This window comes from Centruroides vittatus, unplaced genomic scaffold (assembly GCF_030686945.1).
Source record: "Centruroides vittatus isolate TY-2023 unplaced genomic scaffold, ASM3068694v2 contig_738, whole genome shotgun sequence".
In the NCBI taxonomy this organism is placed as follows: Eukaryota; Metazoa; Arthropoda; class Arachnida; order Scorpiones; family Buthidae; genus Centruroides; species Centruroides vittatus.
This window is the reverse complement of record NW_027122474.1, coordinates 2,329,256-2,345,521: the sequence shown is the minus strand read 5'-3', so window position 1 is coordinate 2,345,521 and position 16,266 is coordinate 2,329,256. Positions and strand designations below refer to the sequence as shown.

Here is a 16,266-nt window from a genome sequence, read left to right as displayed (position 1 = left end):
CCCAGCTCAAGTGTGACGTCACCTCACAGTATAAAACCCGTACGTTAACCGAAGAAGGAGAGGTGAATTCCAAATCGAGGCGACTTTGAGAGCGAGGTTAATTCGAAAGCGAAGTATTTTCTGATAGAAGTCCAGATTGATAATTGGACGATCCAAGGTGTTAAAGAGGAGTTCGATTGACGAGACGATATCGAAAGGATTGAGGAAATAGTTTCTTCGTATAGTGAGGTGACGGATAGACGTTTAATTAGTAAGAGATTTTGTTCGTAGTTTCTAAGTATTTGATTTGTCGAATTTCAAAGGGGAAATTAATATTAAATTAAGCTAAGTAGCTGAGTTTATTGTCGGGTTGACTTGTTGATTTTCGTTAATAAATTTTGTTTGGATTATTGACATTTGTACGTAGTACATTCTAGTTGCTAATTAAATATATTTGAACTTTTGATCTGACTTGATATTTATCGTTATTATTACTAATTTTTCGGTGCACGCTTAAAAGCCCAGGCCTGGCAAACTAATCTCGAATCCGCGTAAAGTACCCGTTAGGTTAACGGAAGTTTCACCGACCGTAATTATAGTCGGTTTCCTAAGATACTAAAAGTAAGTACTTTACAGTACGAGTGTAAGTAATTAGGTGCAAATAAAATATTAAATGTGGAAATGTAGCTGTAAATAAATATATTTTATTTTTAAAATTTAGAAAAAAGATTGGCTATTTTTTAAGTGTATATGGTATATATACACTTAAATAAATATATCAAATATTTTAATGGATTTTTTAAAACTCCTGTCAACTATACAGAACTATCATAAAAACATACCAGTAAATTCCCTTTCGATTGAATTAAGTTATAAATCTACTCGGAATTAACATAATGCGGCGAAGGCGGAGAAATATCTAACAGGCAGATGGCTAACAGTCCAGAACCCAGAATCAGTCTTGGATAGAATCATTAGAAGTGTTAAACGATGTTTTGGCGTGTAGCTTCCACCAGCTAAACTGCATGAGGTTGGTGCTCTGTAAAGCGCGAATGCGTATAATCTTCCGTTCTGCCACTGATATTCGAATACACAATAGCAATCTTATCGTTTTTTTCACATGTAGTATAGAAATTTGTAATAGGATACATAATGGGGTTTATAGTAATATATTAATTTTAATTGATTAGTGTTTATCAAAGTACTTTGAAGAAAAAACACACAACATAGAAAACTTGGCAAGTGTCTTCTAAATCAGATATCTTTTATTCGTTTACATTTTTTTTAAAAAGATAATCAACAGTTGACTGAGGAGGGGCAGGGCCCGAAACGTGTAAGACAGAGTACCGTATCAACGAGAACGAATAAAGATATCTGATAGAAAACTTGCCAAGTGTCTTTGAAGAAAAAACACACAACATTAGTGTTTGTCTTGTTCTATAATTTAGACTTGACACTGTTTTATAAAACAAATCAATTCACAGTACGTTAAAATATGAAAATAATCGCGCAGTATGTATTTATATTTTAGAAAATACAAAGGAAGCAGCGCTTCCACCGCTTCCACGGCAGGCACGCCACTGATAAGCGTGTTATTTAGACATGTCTACCGATTTAGTGCTATTACGTAGAACAACGTAAAAGACCGATTGGAGGATTTTAGAAAAACTTATGTTTTAACAATGTGTTTTTATTATTATGGTTCGTGTTTATGTGTATCGTAGTACTATAACTTACTTGACCACTTTTTCTAACATCAAGTAAGATTGCTGATGTAGACTGTCGGCTTTTCCAGAGTAGACCGGATTTTCACAGCGAAGTGTCATTTACAGAAGATATGCTCCTTTTCTGATGCATGCCAATGATGAATATTGTTTGTTTTTAAAATTAAACATCTTTCAATGAAGATAATAAACGTAATAGATCTGATGATGAGTATAAAAAATAACCAATCCCATCAAGGAATATTTAATAAATTTACGTTTTCTCAATTTATTTTAATTATTTGGGTATAGTGGATGTATTGGAAAATCTTTTAGCTATATTTATAAAGTGGTGACGGTTGCACAAACTACTTTTGTAGCCCTGCATTTTAATTTTTGTTGCCACACAACACCCCTTTGGGATTGGTAACTAGGCTTTCAGTACCTCTAAACTAATAGTTACTCTTGCGCTGCCGTGAATCAAGCGTTTAATTTTGACTGATTTTCTTCCTTTACTCATTATCTCTAATGAAGACGATATAGAAAGATACTTTCTAGTATGAATAACCTTATTTAGCCTGAAAATTAATTTAAAAAGTTTTAAAAAAGTCAAATGCAGTTTTAACGTTTGTTTGTTATGACTGCTTCGCCCTTTGAGAGTCACGTTTTCCAGACAAAAGGAAAATTTTGTCTTGATTTGTCAAAAATAATGCTGATTTGTTGCTTAAATATGTCTCGTTATAGAAAACATCGATAAGACTAGGAGGTGTTTAAAAAAACTGTAAAAACCAATTAACAACAAGAAAATGTCCCGTAAACTCTTACTATACGGAAGAGGCGGTTCGCGGGAATATTTACTGTTTTAAATAAGGAACAAAGACTTCATTCTTAAGAGTAAAAGAAGTTTGCAGAGACAACGGCAAATCAACGGCTAAATCGCTACCAACCCCTTTTTCTTCAACGTAATCGATTAATAAACGTTTTACCATTTTGATTTGAAGTGTCTCACGCTGAATAAACGAAAATGTTAGTACTTCATATGAAGTACTAACATTTTCGTTTTAACATAGTTAACATTGTCGTTTTTAATGCATTTAAAACAGTTTATTTTTGTTGAAAGTTTTGTCTTCTAATTTTATATATGAGAATTTTTTGATAGAAATAAACATCTTTTATTGTTTTATTGTTTCTTAAAAAGTTTATCGATTTAAATTTATTATACGTAAATTAAGTTTATTTACCAAATGCTAATATTCTAAACTACTTTAATATTTGGGTGTAAATTTGTACAACGAAATTTTAAATTAAAATATTATATACTGAATTTTTTTTATTTACAATAATTACGTCACTTCTACTGAAAGTAAAACACAAGACGACCTTCACCCACTTTCCAGTCTGACCGCAGACGTCTTAGTTGTAAACAAAACAATTGTTACGCGATCTACCGTCATGGTTGAGATTTGTAAACTGTCAATTACATTTTCTTGAATTTGATTCGCAGATTGAAAAAATCGTCATGACTTAAATACATGAAACTTTAAAAAATTATATAAAATTGAAAATAAATTCAAAAATTTTGAAAAAAATTAGCCAAAAATTACCGCGAATAAAATTCACAAATAAAGAAATTATGTGACAATACAGAAATATTTTTCCTTTACTAGACGTAACACGTAACTGTCCATTTTTGAGCCGTTGACAGAAAATGTTTGTAGAAATGTTTAGAAAAATGGACCCATTGGTACGGAAAGTATTAAGGGGATGTGCCACATGTCAAAACAGCTTCCATGTTATGAAATTTTTTTCTCCTACAAAGTTTAGTTAATCAAAAAATACAATAAAAGGAAAATAAAAAAAATAAATTTAGTATTTCTTTCGAAAATTTTTCCAGAAGTCAGCCCAATATTCAATTTTAAAGTGTTTTTTTATTTTTTTAATAGTTTTTAAGAATTTTGATATAATAAACCAATCGAGTTCTAACTTTTTTCAGTATGTGTATTTTAATAGAGTATTTTTAGGAAGTTGATTTTTTCCCAACCGCAAACTAAGTTCGGGGTGAAAAGATATAAAAGTATTTTTTTAATAGACACAAAATGTGTAGTGGATATCCCATATTTGTTCAGTAATTAATTGTCCCATTCCGAGTTTTATAAGTATTTCTTTCTTCTGCTTATATTAAAGTTAAAATATTTACCTAAATTACACAGTGTGCGGTAAAACCTATCTAAAACAAATCCGAATTAAAAGAATACCGGCCTGAATGGAAAAATCCTTCGGTATGGACCTATTTTCTCTATTAAAAAGAAAACCTGTTCAAAACGGAAAATTATTTGGTACCTGCGACTGCGGTTTACGCAGGTTTTACTGTATATTTTGTTCGGCCCACGGAAAAAAAAGCTACGGAGAAAATATTGGTAGGTTTTATATAAAACATATACAATAGATATTTTTTGCAGCCGCGACATCAGTATTGTCATTTAAAACTATAATCCACAACCACCGTGCACTTATCGTATTGTAAATTATATCATATGCTGGCGCACAGCGCGTGCTACACGTGTCCAACGATTACGATTGAACGGTGATTGAAATTAATAAATAATTATACAGATATAAGATTTGTATTATTATCCTTATTTTTCATTTATGATTTTCAGGACAGCTTATTAACGCAAAACAAAACCGATATTTGTGCAGTAGGAAAAAACATTAGAACGAAACCGGTTTGCATCTCCTTTTGGCAGATTGCCCTTATGTTGCGTGTCTTAATCCATCAATTCTATAATCTCAAAATAATATGACAGAAAACAAATACCTTTAATCGAAAAGATGGATCCGAGATAAGTAAAGAATCAAGATAATAGCAGAATAATCATTTCAACCCTTAGACAGGAAGTGGCCACAGATATAAAATGAAAATTTATATTAAATAAAAATTCTATTTCAAGCTTTTCTTTCTGATATAATTGACACTGAAGTTCTATTTAAGCTAATGGTCATATTTAAATTAATTTATTAAATCATCAGATATTTACCAAGGAAAAAATACAGGTATATATATTGTTATACATTACAAAATATTTTTACAATAAAATAATTATTTTATTGGCTATAAAACGAAGTTACGAGAGAAAAGCTGAAAGTAATTTGAGAATACATCTTCTACTGAAATTCATCGTAATCTGCATACCGCGATATTAATTATGTGAGAATCTGAATTTAGGATTCATTTCTTTTATAAAATTGTAAAATTAATATAATATTTTATCACAAAATTATACATTTTCCCATTTATTTGAGAGAAAACAGGGGAACAGTTTCCTTTCCCATCAGTTTACTTCCTTTAGAAAAGTTCATCACATCCTATGACTAAATTTCGACCTAACTTCATGTTGGTCAGATAGCAAGAAGTTCAGCTTCTGATTGGAGAATATTTTCTGTATAAAAAAGGTATATATTCGCGCCAAATTCTGGGCAGATTCATCAGTTTATTTCTATCTATAAATTTGTGTCTGATCTCCTCGGTTCCCATACTTCCGCCTAAAACATTAATTAACGTGTGACGCAGCAGGTGAAAGCCTTGGATAAATGTAAATCATTCCATGATAAGAAATTAGACGTGATTTAAATAAACAATATTACTTCTGATCTGTAAGACCTATTTGCTGCATCCATATATCCAGTATAATAAGTCCTGTTAGTTGATAAAGTAGTAGTAGACGAGATAAGTTTAAAGTAAGTTAAGGACAGAAAGTCATATTAATTAAATTTCTCTCTCAATTTGTTTAATCTGTCTATTTATATTAATCGAATTGACGATCACCCTGTCGACGAATCCACAACTCCTCACTCGTAGTATTTATAGCCCTCCTTTTTAAATTTTATTATAATCTTAATATCGCGAGTTCGGGCGCGACTACTTTCCCTAGCTGGTGTCAGTCCTGACGGGAGATGGAGTCTTTCTCTCATATTTAATATTACTATCCGTGGACAGAGTGAGTAGGTTTTACCGACTTATAGCCGATAATTGTTCGATAAATCAATTGAATCGAATCCGGTTTCTCACAATTAAATTTCATTAAATAAAATACGTTTTTAATTCTTAATGAAAATGATTACTACTCTGCCAATAACAATGGCGAAGCATTATAGTACTGTTCTATTTTACCTTTTCGAATTTAGCACACAGTAATCGAGTGGATAAAAACAGCAAACACTGATCGTGGGTTCGCTCCTGACAAATGGGCTAGCCACGCAGAGTTTCTCTTTACGTCTTTAACACGTAAATAGAGGCCAGTTTCACTTGCAAGTTCATACTGGAGGCATCACCTTTCTCAATACGGAAATTAAACAAAACAAGTAGGCCAAAATAAATAAATATATTTAATTAATCAATTGTCAAAAATCTGATAATTCTTTTGTAAATAAAATTAAAATTTTAATAAGATTATATAATACAGTATTTAAAAAATTAAACGAAATAATGAGAGAATAGCACGAGGAAATGGACAAACAACGATAGCGAGTCAGCAACACCGAATAATATAACTATTATTGTTCATATTGTTAGTAAGTGTTCTTAAATTGTTTTCAACAATTCGATAAAGCGACGGGCGTGTGGAAATTAGACGTCATTACTCATGCATACACATAATTAACAGGAAACAAGAGCATTAGAAGTCACGTTTCATACCTGTGAAAAGCAGCAACGTATCTGCAGTGACTATAATATAATAGGTCGGTGTAGAGTGTACGGAGGTCCGAGGCTTTTTGGGGACGTGGTCATTTACAAATCGCTTCGAAAGGTAAAATAATGCCTTGAAAATATTTCATATTAAATTACTGAATATTCGAATACGTAGGCCTATGACGTATGTAGGTCTAATAGAGGAAAATGAAAATGTAAATTTTATCCGGTTTGTGAGACAAAATTCTTTCATCGAGACCTTCGATACTTGTTCGAAAAACAGAAAAATATTTAAGTAAACAGAATTATTTTATCGTCTCATCTTCAAATCTAGTTATTTCTATATTTAAAACATTTCACAAGATCCAATAATAATATGACTTTTAAACTAAATATTATATAACTGTTAAAATAATATGTTTTTGAGGTAGTTCCTTTAAACAAGTTTGAGGTTAATTATGCGGAAAGAAATTTCGAATAGTTTTCCTGAATTTCCTATTGGTCAGAAGATGACAAAAACGTCAAAGTTGCACGTAATGAAATGTTCATATTTGAAAAAAACTCGCAAATTGCGTTGAAATAAATTTTGTCGTGATGGTCTCATACTTCCCTCTGAATAATTCACCATTTATTAATTAGGATTATCAAATCGTTAATTAAAATTATATCGATAGACGATCACATTTACTATTGTGATAAAGGAATTCAAAAAAGTATGTAATTCTCAAATTATTTCCTGTATTTATAGCAGAAGTTCAGATAAAATTAAGTTAATTTCTCTTCTTATTTCATGCATGACAGTAGCAAATTTATAATAAAAATCAGTGAGTATATTCAATTATATATTTATTATTAATTCATATTCCTATGTGTCCTTATTGTATAGATTTGTATAGATTAGTATGTAAAATGTCTACAAGGACTTATTAACAGTCTTTATTTTTCATCTGTCTTCTTAAGGTGAAAAATAAACACTTGTTTTCTGATTAGTTTTTCTTATACTGGTGACCTGGTTCAGTAAAATTTAAGTGCTTGTAGACATTTTACATACTAATTATATATTTATTATATCACAGATTCCATTGTATTTGCTACTTTATTATTTTAAGTTAGTACTAATTATTATGGAATGTTTCATATAATGATTACACCGGTAAAGAAATGAAAGTGGGCATAGTAGCTTGTGTATAGGGGGGATTGATGTTATTAAATTTTTGTGGTTAAGGGGCATAAGGACGAAGAGATAAACAGTGTCATACGTCATCTGGAGTGCACGTTAATGAAGATTGTACACATTATTAACATTTACAATTTTTTTAAAAATTAATCTCTACCCTTAAAACTAAGCTTATTGCCATTTCATTGATATTTATGGAAACCTTCTTACTGTCTTGAATGGCGAGTGTTAAAAATTGTTTTACACAATCAGATGTTTAATTAAGAAACTTTTTTTAATTTACAGGTATATTTGTCGTAATCTGCACATAAATTCTTAGGTTAATGTTACCCGTGGTATCGAAGATGGCGACGGGGAAATTTTTCCCCCTAGATACTAGACGCCGACGGGGAACATTTTTTTCCCCTACGTTCGAGATGGCCGCGTTTCCGGTCGCCGTCTTGTCTGCACGCAAGCTAACGTGCAAACAAGATGGCGACCGTCGACGACGACGACGACGACTACGACGACGACAATAAATTATACTTAACTAGATGTTGAAAGATATTTTAAACTATTTTAAACATATATATATATATAGGTGGTATAAATAAACTTACATTAGCGTTGGTCCTTCGCGGTCCTTCGACGCTTTGTTGAAATCGATGTTGAAGACTCGGAAATACTTGATGTCGTCGTTCTTTTCTGTTTCTTTTTAGTAGTACTTTTCTCTGCAATCTTCTTAGTTGCCCCCCGCATTCCTTTTTTTCCGAACGTTTTTCCGCTATAGGGGCTGCTGGGACTGTCGCGGGTTCCTTCCATATTGGTTCCTTTCCACGTCCGGGATATATATTCCGTAAATGTCGAACGAAGGTAAAAAACGATCTCCTAGTTTTTTTGAAGGCCAATTCAGGTATTTTCTATACATAAATGCGTACATGTAAGAATCGGAAAGGTCTTCTGTATAGTGTTTTGGAAGGTTTTTTTTATTTTTCAAATATCCCCACAGTCTTTCGATATTTTGGGTGTGGACTCCCGTTTTTGGATCGACGAAATTTTCAGAGTGATTAACCGTCCTGTGTGATATTTCGATTCCTTCCAATTTGTCGATATTGTAGTAGCCTTTCCATTCGTCAGTCAATACAGTAGTGCCCGAATTAATAAATTTCGATATAATCCAATTGAGAGTATTTTCCGACCTGTCGTTTACTTGGCAAACGAAACAGCTTTTATCTTCTCGGCAAATGCCTCCGACGACCCATTTTGTGCTTTTAAGCTTTCTACCTTTTTCGTATTTTCTTTTACAAATAACGGTCTCGTCTATTTCGACAGTTTTATTTGGTCCTCCTATTTTGAACGATAGAATATTATGTAGTGCTACTAGCATTACAAATCTGATATGGTTCGACCAATCGACTGCAGCTTTGTTAGATATTCCGGCGGCATTAGCAGAAATATTTGTAGAGCAATCGAGCGCAAGGTGATGCCATATAAACGACAAAATCGAATTCCACGGTAAGTTTCCACATTTACCTTTAAACGTACCGTCGAAGGCAGAGCTGAAGTTCCAACATTTGTGGCATCTCATCGCACACGATTTTCTGTCGTTGCGATATACTACTTTGCACGGTTTGGAACATTTCGAACAAATGTCTACAGTGTGCTGTAACCCCAATTTGACAGCTAATTTAAACCCTCTGTCTATTCGCGAGTCAAGTCCAAGTTCAGTATAATCGTGTTCCAACAACTGGAAAAAAGTCTGGGAAGTACATCCCGCCCAAAATTGTTCGGAATTAATATCTACATCACTCATATCTTGAGTTAAAAAAAAACTACAAATTAAATAACAAAGCTATCGTTAATAATATTATCACACAAAATGCGAATTATCTCGAAATATACAAACCTAAATCACAAAAAAAAAGACTTCTCTTACGAATAAACGTTCGGGTTTCGATAGACGTACCGCACGTCGAAACTTTCCTCTCGTCGAAAAATTAGTATTAATTTGCATGATGCGACAGATAGTACGGGTACGCCCCCAGTAGAGATTATCACTCGCGAATCTGATTCGAGATTACCGGAAACGCGGCCATCTTGAAAGTAGAGAGGGGAGAAATTTCCCCATCGCCGACGAGTCGCTAGGGAAAAAAATTTCCCCGTCTCCATCTTCGATACCATAGGTAATATTAACCAATTCTTATTTTGTTTAGTTTTGTATCTAATTGTTTTCTCGTAGCTCCATGGTAGGAAGGTTTTAAAGGTTACCTTTTAATTCTTTCAGGATTTTTATGAGAAATGTTAGATCTAGCAAAAATTAGAGCCTTTCATTTTTAACTATTCTCAGCAAGTTTTATAACTTATACATACTCACTGAGAGCTGGATTACCCCACAAACACACCATCTAGATAATTTTATGAACCAATTACAATTTTCTGATTTTTGTTAATGAAACCTATTATTTTTTTAATTATACTGAAAATACTCATTTTCAACTATTGGACATCATTCCCATGTGCAGATATTAACGTAATATCCAGAGTTTTCACTTTAAATTATTATTGGCGTTCATCAGAAGTTGTATTGACTTATTTTAGAATTTCATATTACAAATTAGTTATTAATTAATATATGGAAAATAATACCAATTGATTAAATATTAAATATTTTTCAGATTCGTTATGAAATTGAATTATCTCAATATCTTCCTATCGAAGAAGTTTAGACAATTGGGATTATGTATTGGTAAAAGTCCTTCTTACTTTATCGTCATTCCGGTGTTTGTATCTATGGTATTAGCGACGGGTCTTCACAAGTGGCACGAAGAAACGAATGTAAAACACTTAGTCGCACCCCGAAATACGAGACACGTTACTGAAGAAGCCTCCATAGAAAGATTATTTCCAATAAATCTATCTTCCGATGCATACATAGACAGGATGAACAGAGAACCAAATATAGCTGTAGTCCTAATTATGGCAAAAGACGAAGGATCCGTGCTTCGAACAGACGTATTTCAAGAAATTATTCAATTGGATAAAACTATTCGAAATATAAAAACTACAGAGAATTTCACATATAATGATTTATGCGCAAGAAATGACAAGAGATGCTTCGAGAATTCTATTTTATTAATGCAAGACGAAGTCGAAATGATAGAAAAGAGCATTTATTCCATCAAATATCCTTTAAGCCAGAAAAATAAATACGATGTCCAATTAACGAGTCTATTTCTAGGAGGAGTCGAGAAAAATGCAGAAGATTACGTTAGAAGCGCTAAAGTATTGCGGCTCGTTTATTACTTTAACGACTATTCGAAAGTTGAAAGAAGCAAAGTGGAAGAATGGCAAAATCTGTTTTTGGATCTTATTGCATTGAGTCGTTTTCAGCACATAACAGTCGATCGATACGCAGCAATTACAATTGAGCAAGAGTTATCTACTGTCGTCAATCGAATATTTCCTCGAATACCGATTGCAATGTTAGCAATAGCAATATTTTCAATGCTGACTTGTCTGTATAACAGTTGGATCGAGAGCAAACCTTGGATCGGAGTCACTGCATTAATATCTGGAGGAATGTCTTTGGCTTCGTCATTTGGATTGATCATGTATTTTAATACACCGTTTGTGGTTTCTGCTGGAACTATTCCCTTTTTAATCATAGGTAAGAGACGCTTTCAATTCGTACCAAGTAAATGATTATTATTTATCTGGTTAAAGTAAAACGTAACGTTTTTCGATATGTTTTCTTATTTTTGTGTTGCTATTATTTCGTTTATGAATATATCACTTATGTTTTTTCTATTGATTTTTTAGAATCTTAACTTACAGGATTTTGAAAGAATACAAGCACCTAACTTATTTCAACTTTAAAAAAATGAATATTACCAAAATTTAGGAATACCACACAATTTTTTCCATTTAAAATATTCCTGTACTTTCTGGATATCTCGCTAGCAGTGTGTGGTAGTGGGATTGTTCTGGAACCACCTGGAACTGGAGCACAAGACTGGACCTATCGAAGTTCAAAGGAGACTTTTTTATCTCTCCTTTTCATCATATTTTTTTCTTTTATGAACAATAAATCATCTACAATCCTTCATTTATGATATATTACTACTGAAACTGGTCGCTCAGACTACATCAACAAACATCGTTTCGAGTATCTCGATGTAACTTAATTTACTAGTTATTTTTATTTTATGCAAAATACAAAGGAATTCAGTACTAAGCATTTTAAATCCTCAGTAGTAACATCGATGCTACAGTATCAGAAGATGGCATTTTGCTCTTACTACTACTTCATTTACGTAAGATTTCTATTTCAACACTGGCTGGTCTCGTGCTTTGCATTGATACATATTGTTATTTTTCAGATCATGATAGGAATTTTTAAATATTATTCAAAACTAGGAAAATTTTATTAAAATTATTTGTTTTTATAACAGAGCAGAATCTAAACGTGTTCGATCCAAGTTTCAAAAACTGAAATATAAAGAGCACTCTAAGATATACGTAATTAGTTTGAGTAATATATTGTATTTAACTATAGACAAATAAGTATTAATTGAAATTAATTCAAATGAATGTTGCATAAAATATGAATGTTAAATAGAAAATTGAGTAATGTTAACAATTAAATAATGTTTGAGCTTTAAAACAGTAAAAATATTAAATCTTCAGCTTTTATATCTTCGAAATTTCGAAATCTTAAAAGTTTTAATAGTAATATTTCTGCCGTCGTAATTTATCGCTACCAGAAATGAATGAGTTTAATATATTATGAATTTATTAAGTTGTTAAAATTTTTAAAATTTAATTGATAAATACAAACCAGAAATTTTAGAAACAAGCTTTATTCAAATTCAATTTAGAATTTAAAATTTGTTTGATTATTAAACACATTTGGGAATTTCTTTGAAATAAAGTTAAGCACACAAAACATAAAAAGTCTTTTGTTGAAGGAGTTGTAACCAAACAAATAAAAGACTAATTCTTGCATTAGAATAACTACAGTCTTGCTGGGTGTCTTGGTTCGAAGTTACAATCGTTGAATCGATTAGTTCTTGGTGCTAACCACTTGAATAAGGATTACTTGCTAAGGATTCGACGAAATCTTGCAGAAGAGAAAAAAATCGATTTTTGCCTCACCAGCTTCCGTAGCGGATACCAACATGCTGGATATGAGTCGTCAGTCGGACCACCTACTTCTCGTCGAAGAGTTTGTAGTAGTATGACGTTAAAGCAATGACCGCACAGTGGATGTTCGGATGTTCGAAACACGATCTTGAAGAATTTTGTTTGATGTGGCATTCATGCTGTGATTTCGCGTCGTTTGCGCCGGGATTTACAGTAATTAATAATACAGTTGTAATATTTCACATAACACATTTGTTTTAAATCTAATTGAGTAAAAATGAACTGTACCAGAAAATATTTAACCATTTTCAATAGGTTATAAAAAAGAAACCCTGGTTTCATATAATTTATCCGTTAAAAATTTTCAGTTCATTGCATTTTTTCCATTAAATATTATTCGTTGAATGAATATTCGATACGAACCGTTTAGTAAAAGTAAGATATAACGCTAGTTTACTATAGTTTAATTGCAAATTATTTTAGTTAGTTTAGGATAATGTTTACGTAATTTAATAATTCTTATTTTTCTAACTTTTACATCATAACTATGTATGTAATTTTCATTTCAGGACTAGCCATGGACGATGCTTTTGTCTTTCTTGCTGCGTGGAAAAGAACCGATTCTCAGAAGACCGTACCAGACAGACTCTCGGAAGTTTATTCGGAATCCGCCATTTCTGTTACTGTAACATCAGTAACGAATTTCATAGCTTTCGTTTCGGGATTGTTCACCCCTTTCAGATCCGTATATTATTTTTGCTTATACGCTTCGATTGCTGTTGTCTTCTGTTACGTTTATCAGATAACGTTCGTTGGTGCATGCATGGCACTCTTTGGATATGCGGAAAAACAAGAACGACATTCTTTATTCTTCACGAAAATAAGTACACAAACAGGTAAAAATAAAACGAATCGTTTGGTAGCACTTCAAGAAACTAACGACAATAAATTTTTTTCTCTAGAAAATCATTCAAGGATTCGAAAAATGCTCTTCACCGCCGAATCTTGGAAATCTACTAAAGACACCATTACTCAAACGTCATCAATTTGGACCCAGCTCGGTAATATTTTATTTTTATGGTATGTCATGATAATTATTCTCTTTATCATGGCAGGTTACGTGGCTGTTGGAGTTTGGGGAGTTACAAAAACAGATACTATAGGATCATTTTCTCATTCTTCGGCATACGATTCATACTATTTGCAGTATCAAAAAGATGTTTTTAAATATTTCAAGCATTACGAATACAGAATCCAAATCGTTGTCGATCAAGAAATAAATTATGCAGATGTGGAAATTCAGAACCAAATAGACAATCTTTTCTCCGAAATGGAGAGAGAAGGATTAATTGCAGATTTCCTTACCGAGTCTTGGCTCCGAAGTTTCTTAAAATTCGTCAAGGACGATTCAATGTCTTCGATAGTAAAGTCGTACAACATGAGCGACACAAACGATTTTATTGTCGTTTTGCGCCGAATGTTTCTACGTCATCCCTATGCACAACGATTTCGTAATGATATTGCATTCAACTCTGACTATACAGCTATCGTGGGAAGCAGATTCTTTTGTCAGACTAATTTCACTGTCGACGAAAAATCATTCTTCGTGACTTTACAGAGACTAAGAAAAATCACTGATAAGATGCCTATCAGAGTGTTTCCGTATCACTTCTTGAATTATCGCGTCGACAGCATTGACTTGCATGTAAAATTTACTGTACAATTGTTGAGTAGTATTGTGATAATTGTAATTTTTGTATGTTTCGTTTTTATGCCAGACGTTGTCGTCACTTTTTCGGTCGCTTTTTCCATTGTTACTATAGAAATTTCTACTTTAGGATATATGGCTCTGTGGGATGTCGAATTAGCACCAGTGTCTATAATAGTCTTAGTCATGTGCGCCGGTTTTTCGGTCGATTACTCTGCTCATCTGTCTTATGCTTATAGACATTGCGACATTGAAGATTACAATGAACGTCTTCGTCATAGCATCGATTGTATAGGATTCGCAATATTACAAGGTAGTGCAACTACAATAATTGCGGTGTTACCTTTAGCCATTCCGTTGGCGTATATATTTGTGACGATTTTTAAAATAATCTTCTTGGTTATTATGTTTTCTTTTATTACTGCTTTGGTATTTTTGCCGGTTATTTTATCGAGACTGAATTACATGAAATCGAAAATGTGCGAAAGAAAGAAAAGAAGTAAAAACCTCGACCACAGAGTCGACGGGCTGGCAAATGTTGGTTATCAATCGTCTGAAATTTGTACATAAGTACCTTACAAGGCGCTTTCGACATTAATTAATCGATTTTAATTAATAGTGTATTAATTATTTCTTGAAGAAGCCCTTGTACTGTGCAGCATTCACTTTTCATACTGCTCGGAATAACGTCTTTGAAAGGTCGATTCCAATAAACATCCGGGAATGGATGAGTTTTGTACATCTAGAATTATAGGCATGTCAGATTTTTCAATGCTAGTTCAGTCTTCGTGGATGCTGGGATGAGGTATCTATAAGTGTCCGAGCCTTTTAACTGTGCATAGACTTTGTGCAGTCAGTTCACAGTCAATTGTTCCATTATCGAACATTTTTCGTTTAAAACAGTTACTTCAGAAACGGAAAACCGTTTGCTACTTCGGAAGACCAGGGATAAAATTTGTATGGGTCGAAATATTACAGGAAATTTTACGAGTACTCCGTAAAGTTTCCGGGATAGTTCGTTTAAAATTTGTTTGTTCTATCGTGGGCCTGACCTAACCCACAATTGAATCGATAAACAGATTCGTCTACTCCCTACAATGCAGAAAGTATTATAAAAACTAGAAGGATTTCCGATTTTGTTACTGAATGCTGAAATATACCGGCAAATGACGGAAGAAGACGATCTATTTTTTCATAATATTGTAACCTTGGTGCGAAAACCTGGTAATACCACACAAAAACCTTTTTGTAGAAAAAGTTTTTCACTACTATTTGACTTTATTAGAATCTGTATTAAAACACATTTGATATATATTACGAAAAATAAGATTAATCTTTAGCGATTCGCTAAGAACTTTTGTGGTTCTGCAATTTCATTTGTTTTAAAGTTGTATTATAGTGTACGTTTTTCGCTAACTTTCAGTCTAGAATACACTATATCACTTTATTCAGAACAGAAAGAACAGTTATCGACCATAACTGTTCTTTCTGTTCTGAATAAAGTGATATAAGCAGTGGTGATATTCAGCGGGTTCGCACAGGTTCGGCCGCACCTGTTGTTAAAATTTTCGGTTTTCCGAACCTTGTTAACACACGGAACATTTCTCAATGGTTTTGTTTTTTTTTTTTTTTTTAATATATTAAAATATACGTATTATACTCTGTAATACTACTAAACTAGAGCCTTATACCCCTTTCGCACCGAGCATTTCAATCTAGATTGTGAGCAAGATCGGGGACTATGTCTTGGTGCGATCTCTCTCGACCGTTTTAATCTCAACCGAAACGAGATTTAATCGCGATCTATTCAAGAGAGTTCTTGAAACTAAATCCAGTCATAAGAGAGATCCCACAATCTCACGCGCGCGAGATAATACAGGACGGCTGT

General features: G+C 32.8%; 2 protein-coding genes across 4 annotated transcripts; one reads left to right on the top strand and one right to left on the bottom strand.

Moving 5' to 3' along the window:
- Nucleotides 1–7,023: 7,023 nt before the first annotated feature.
- LOC136980986 (patched domain-containing protein 3-like) lies at nucleotides 7,024–15,690 on the top strand. Of its 3 annotated transcripts, XM_067277188.1 has the most exons (4): nucleotides 7,024–7,085; nucleotides 10,204–11,195; nucleotides 13,240–13,566; nucleotides 13,633–15,690. In XM_067277188.1, the coding sequence occupies exons 2-4, from the start codon at nucleotides 10,211–10,213 to the stop codon at nucleotides 14,946–14,948; spliced, it is 2,628 nt and encodes an 875-aa protein (XP_067133289.1). In that variant the 5' UTR covers nucleotides 7,024–7,085; nucleotides 10,204–10,210; the 3' UTR covers nucleotides 14,949–15,690. The 3 variants fall into 3 exon arrangements, with proteins under 3 accessions (XP_067133289.1, XP_067133286.1, XP_067133287.1); XM_067277185.1 differs by having other exon boundaries at nucleotides 13,240–15,690; XM_067277186.1 differs by lacking the exon at nucleotides 7,024–7,085 and adding an exon at nucleotides 7,142–7,196 and having other exon boundaries at nucleotides 13,240–15,690.
- LOC136980950 (uncharacterized) lies at nucleotides 8,313–9,341 on the bottom strand. Its single transcript, XM_067277149.1, has one exon. It carries the CDS (start codon nucleotides 9,339–9,341, stop codon nucleotides 8,313–8,315), a length of 1,029 nt encoding a protein of 342 aa, XP_067133250.1.
- Nucleotides 15,691–16,266: the final 576 nt, after the last annotated feature.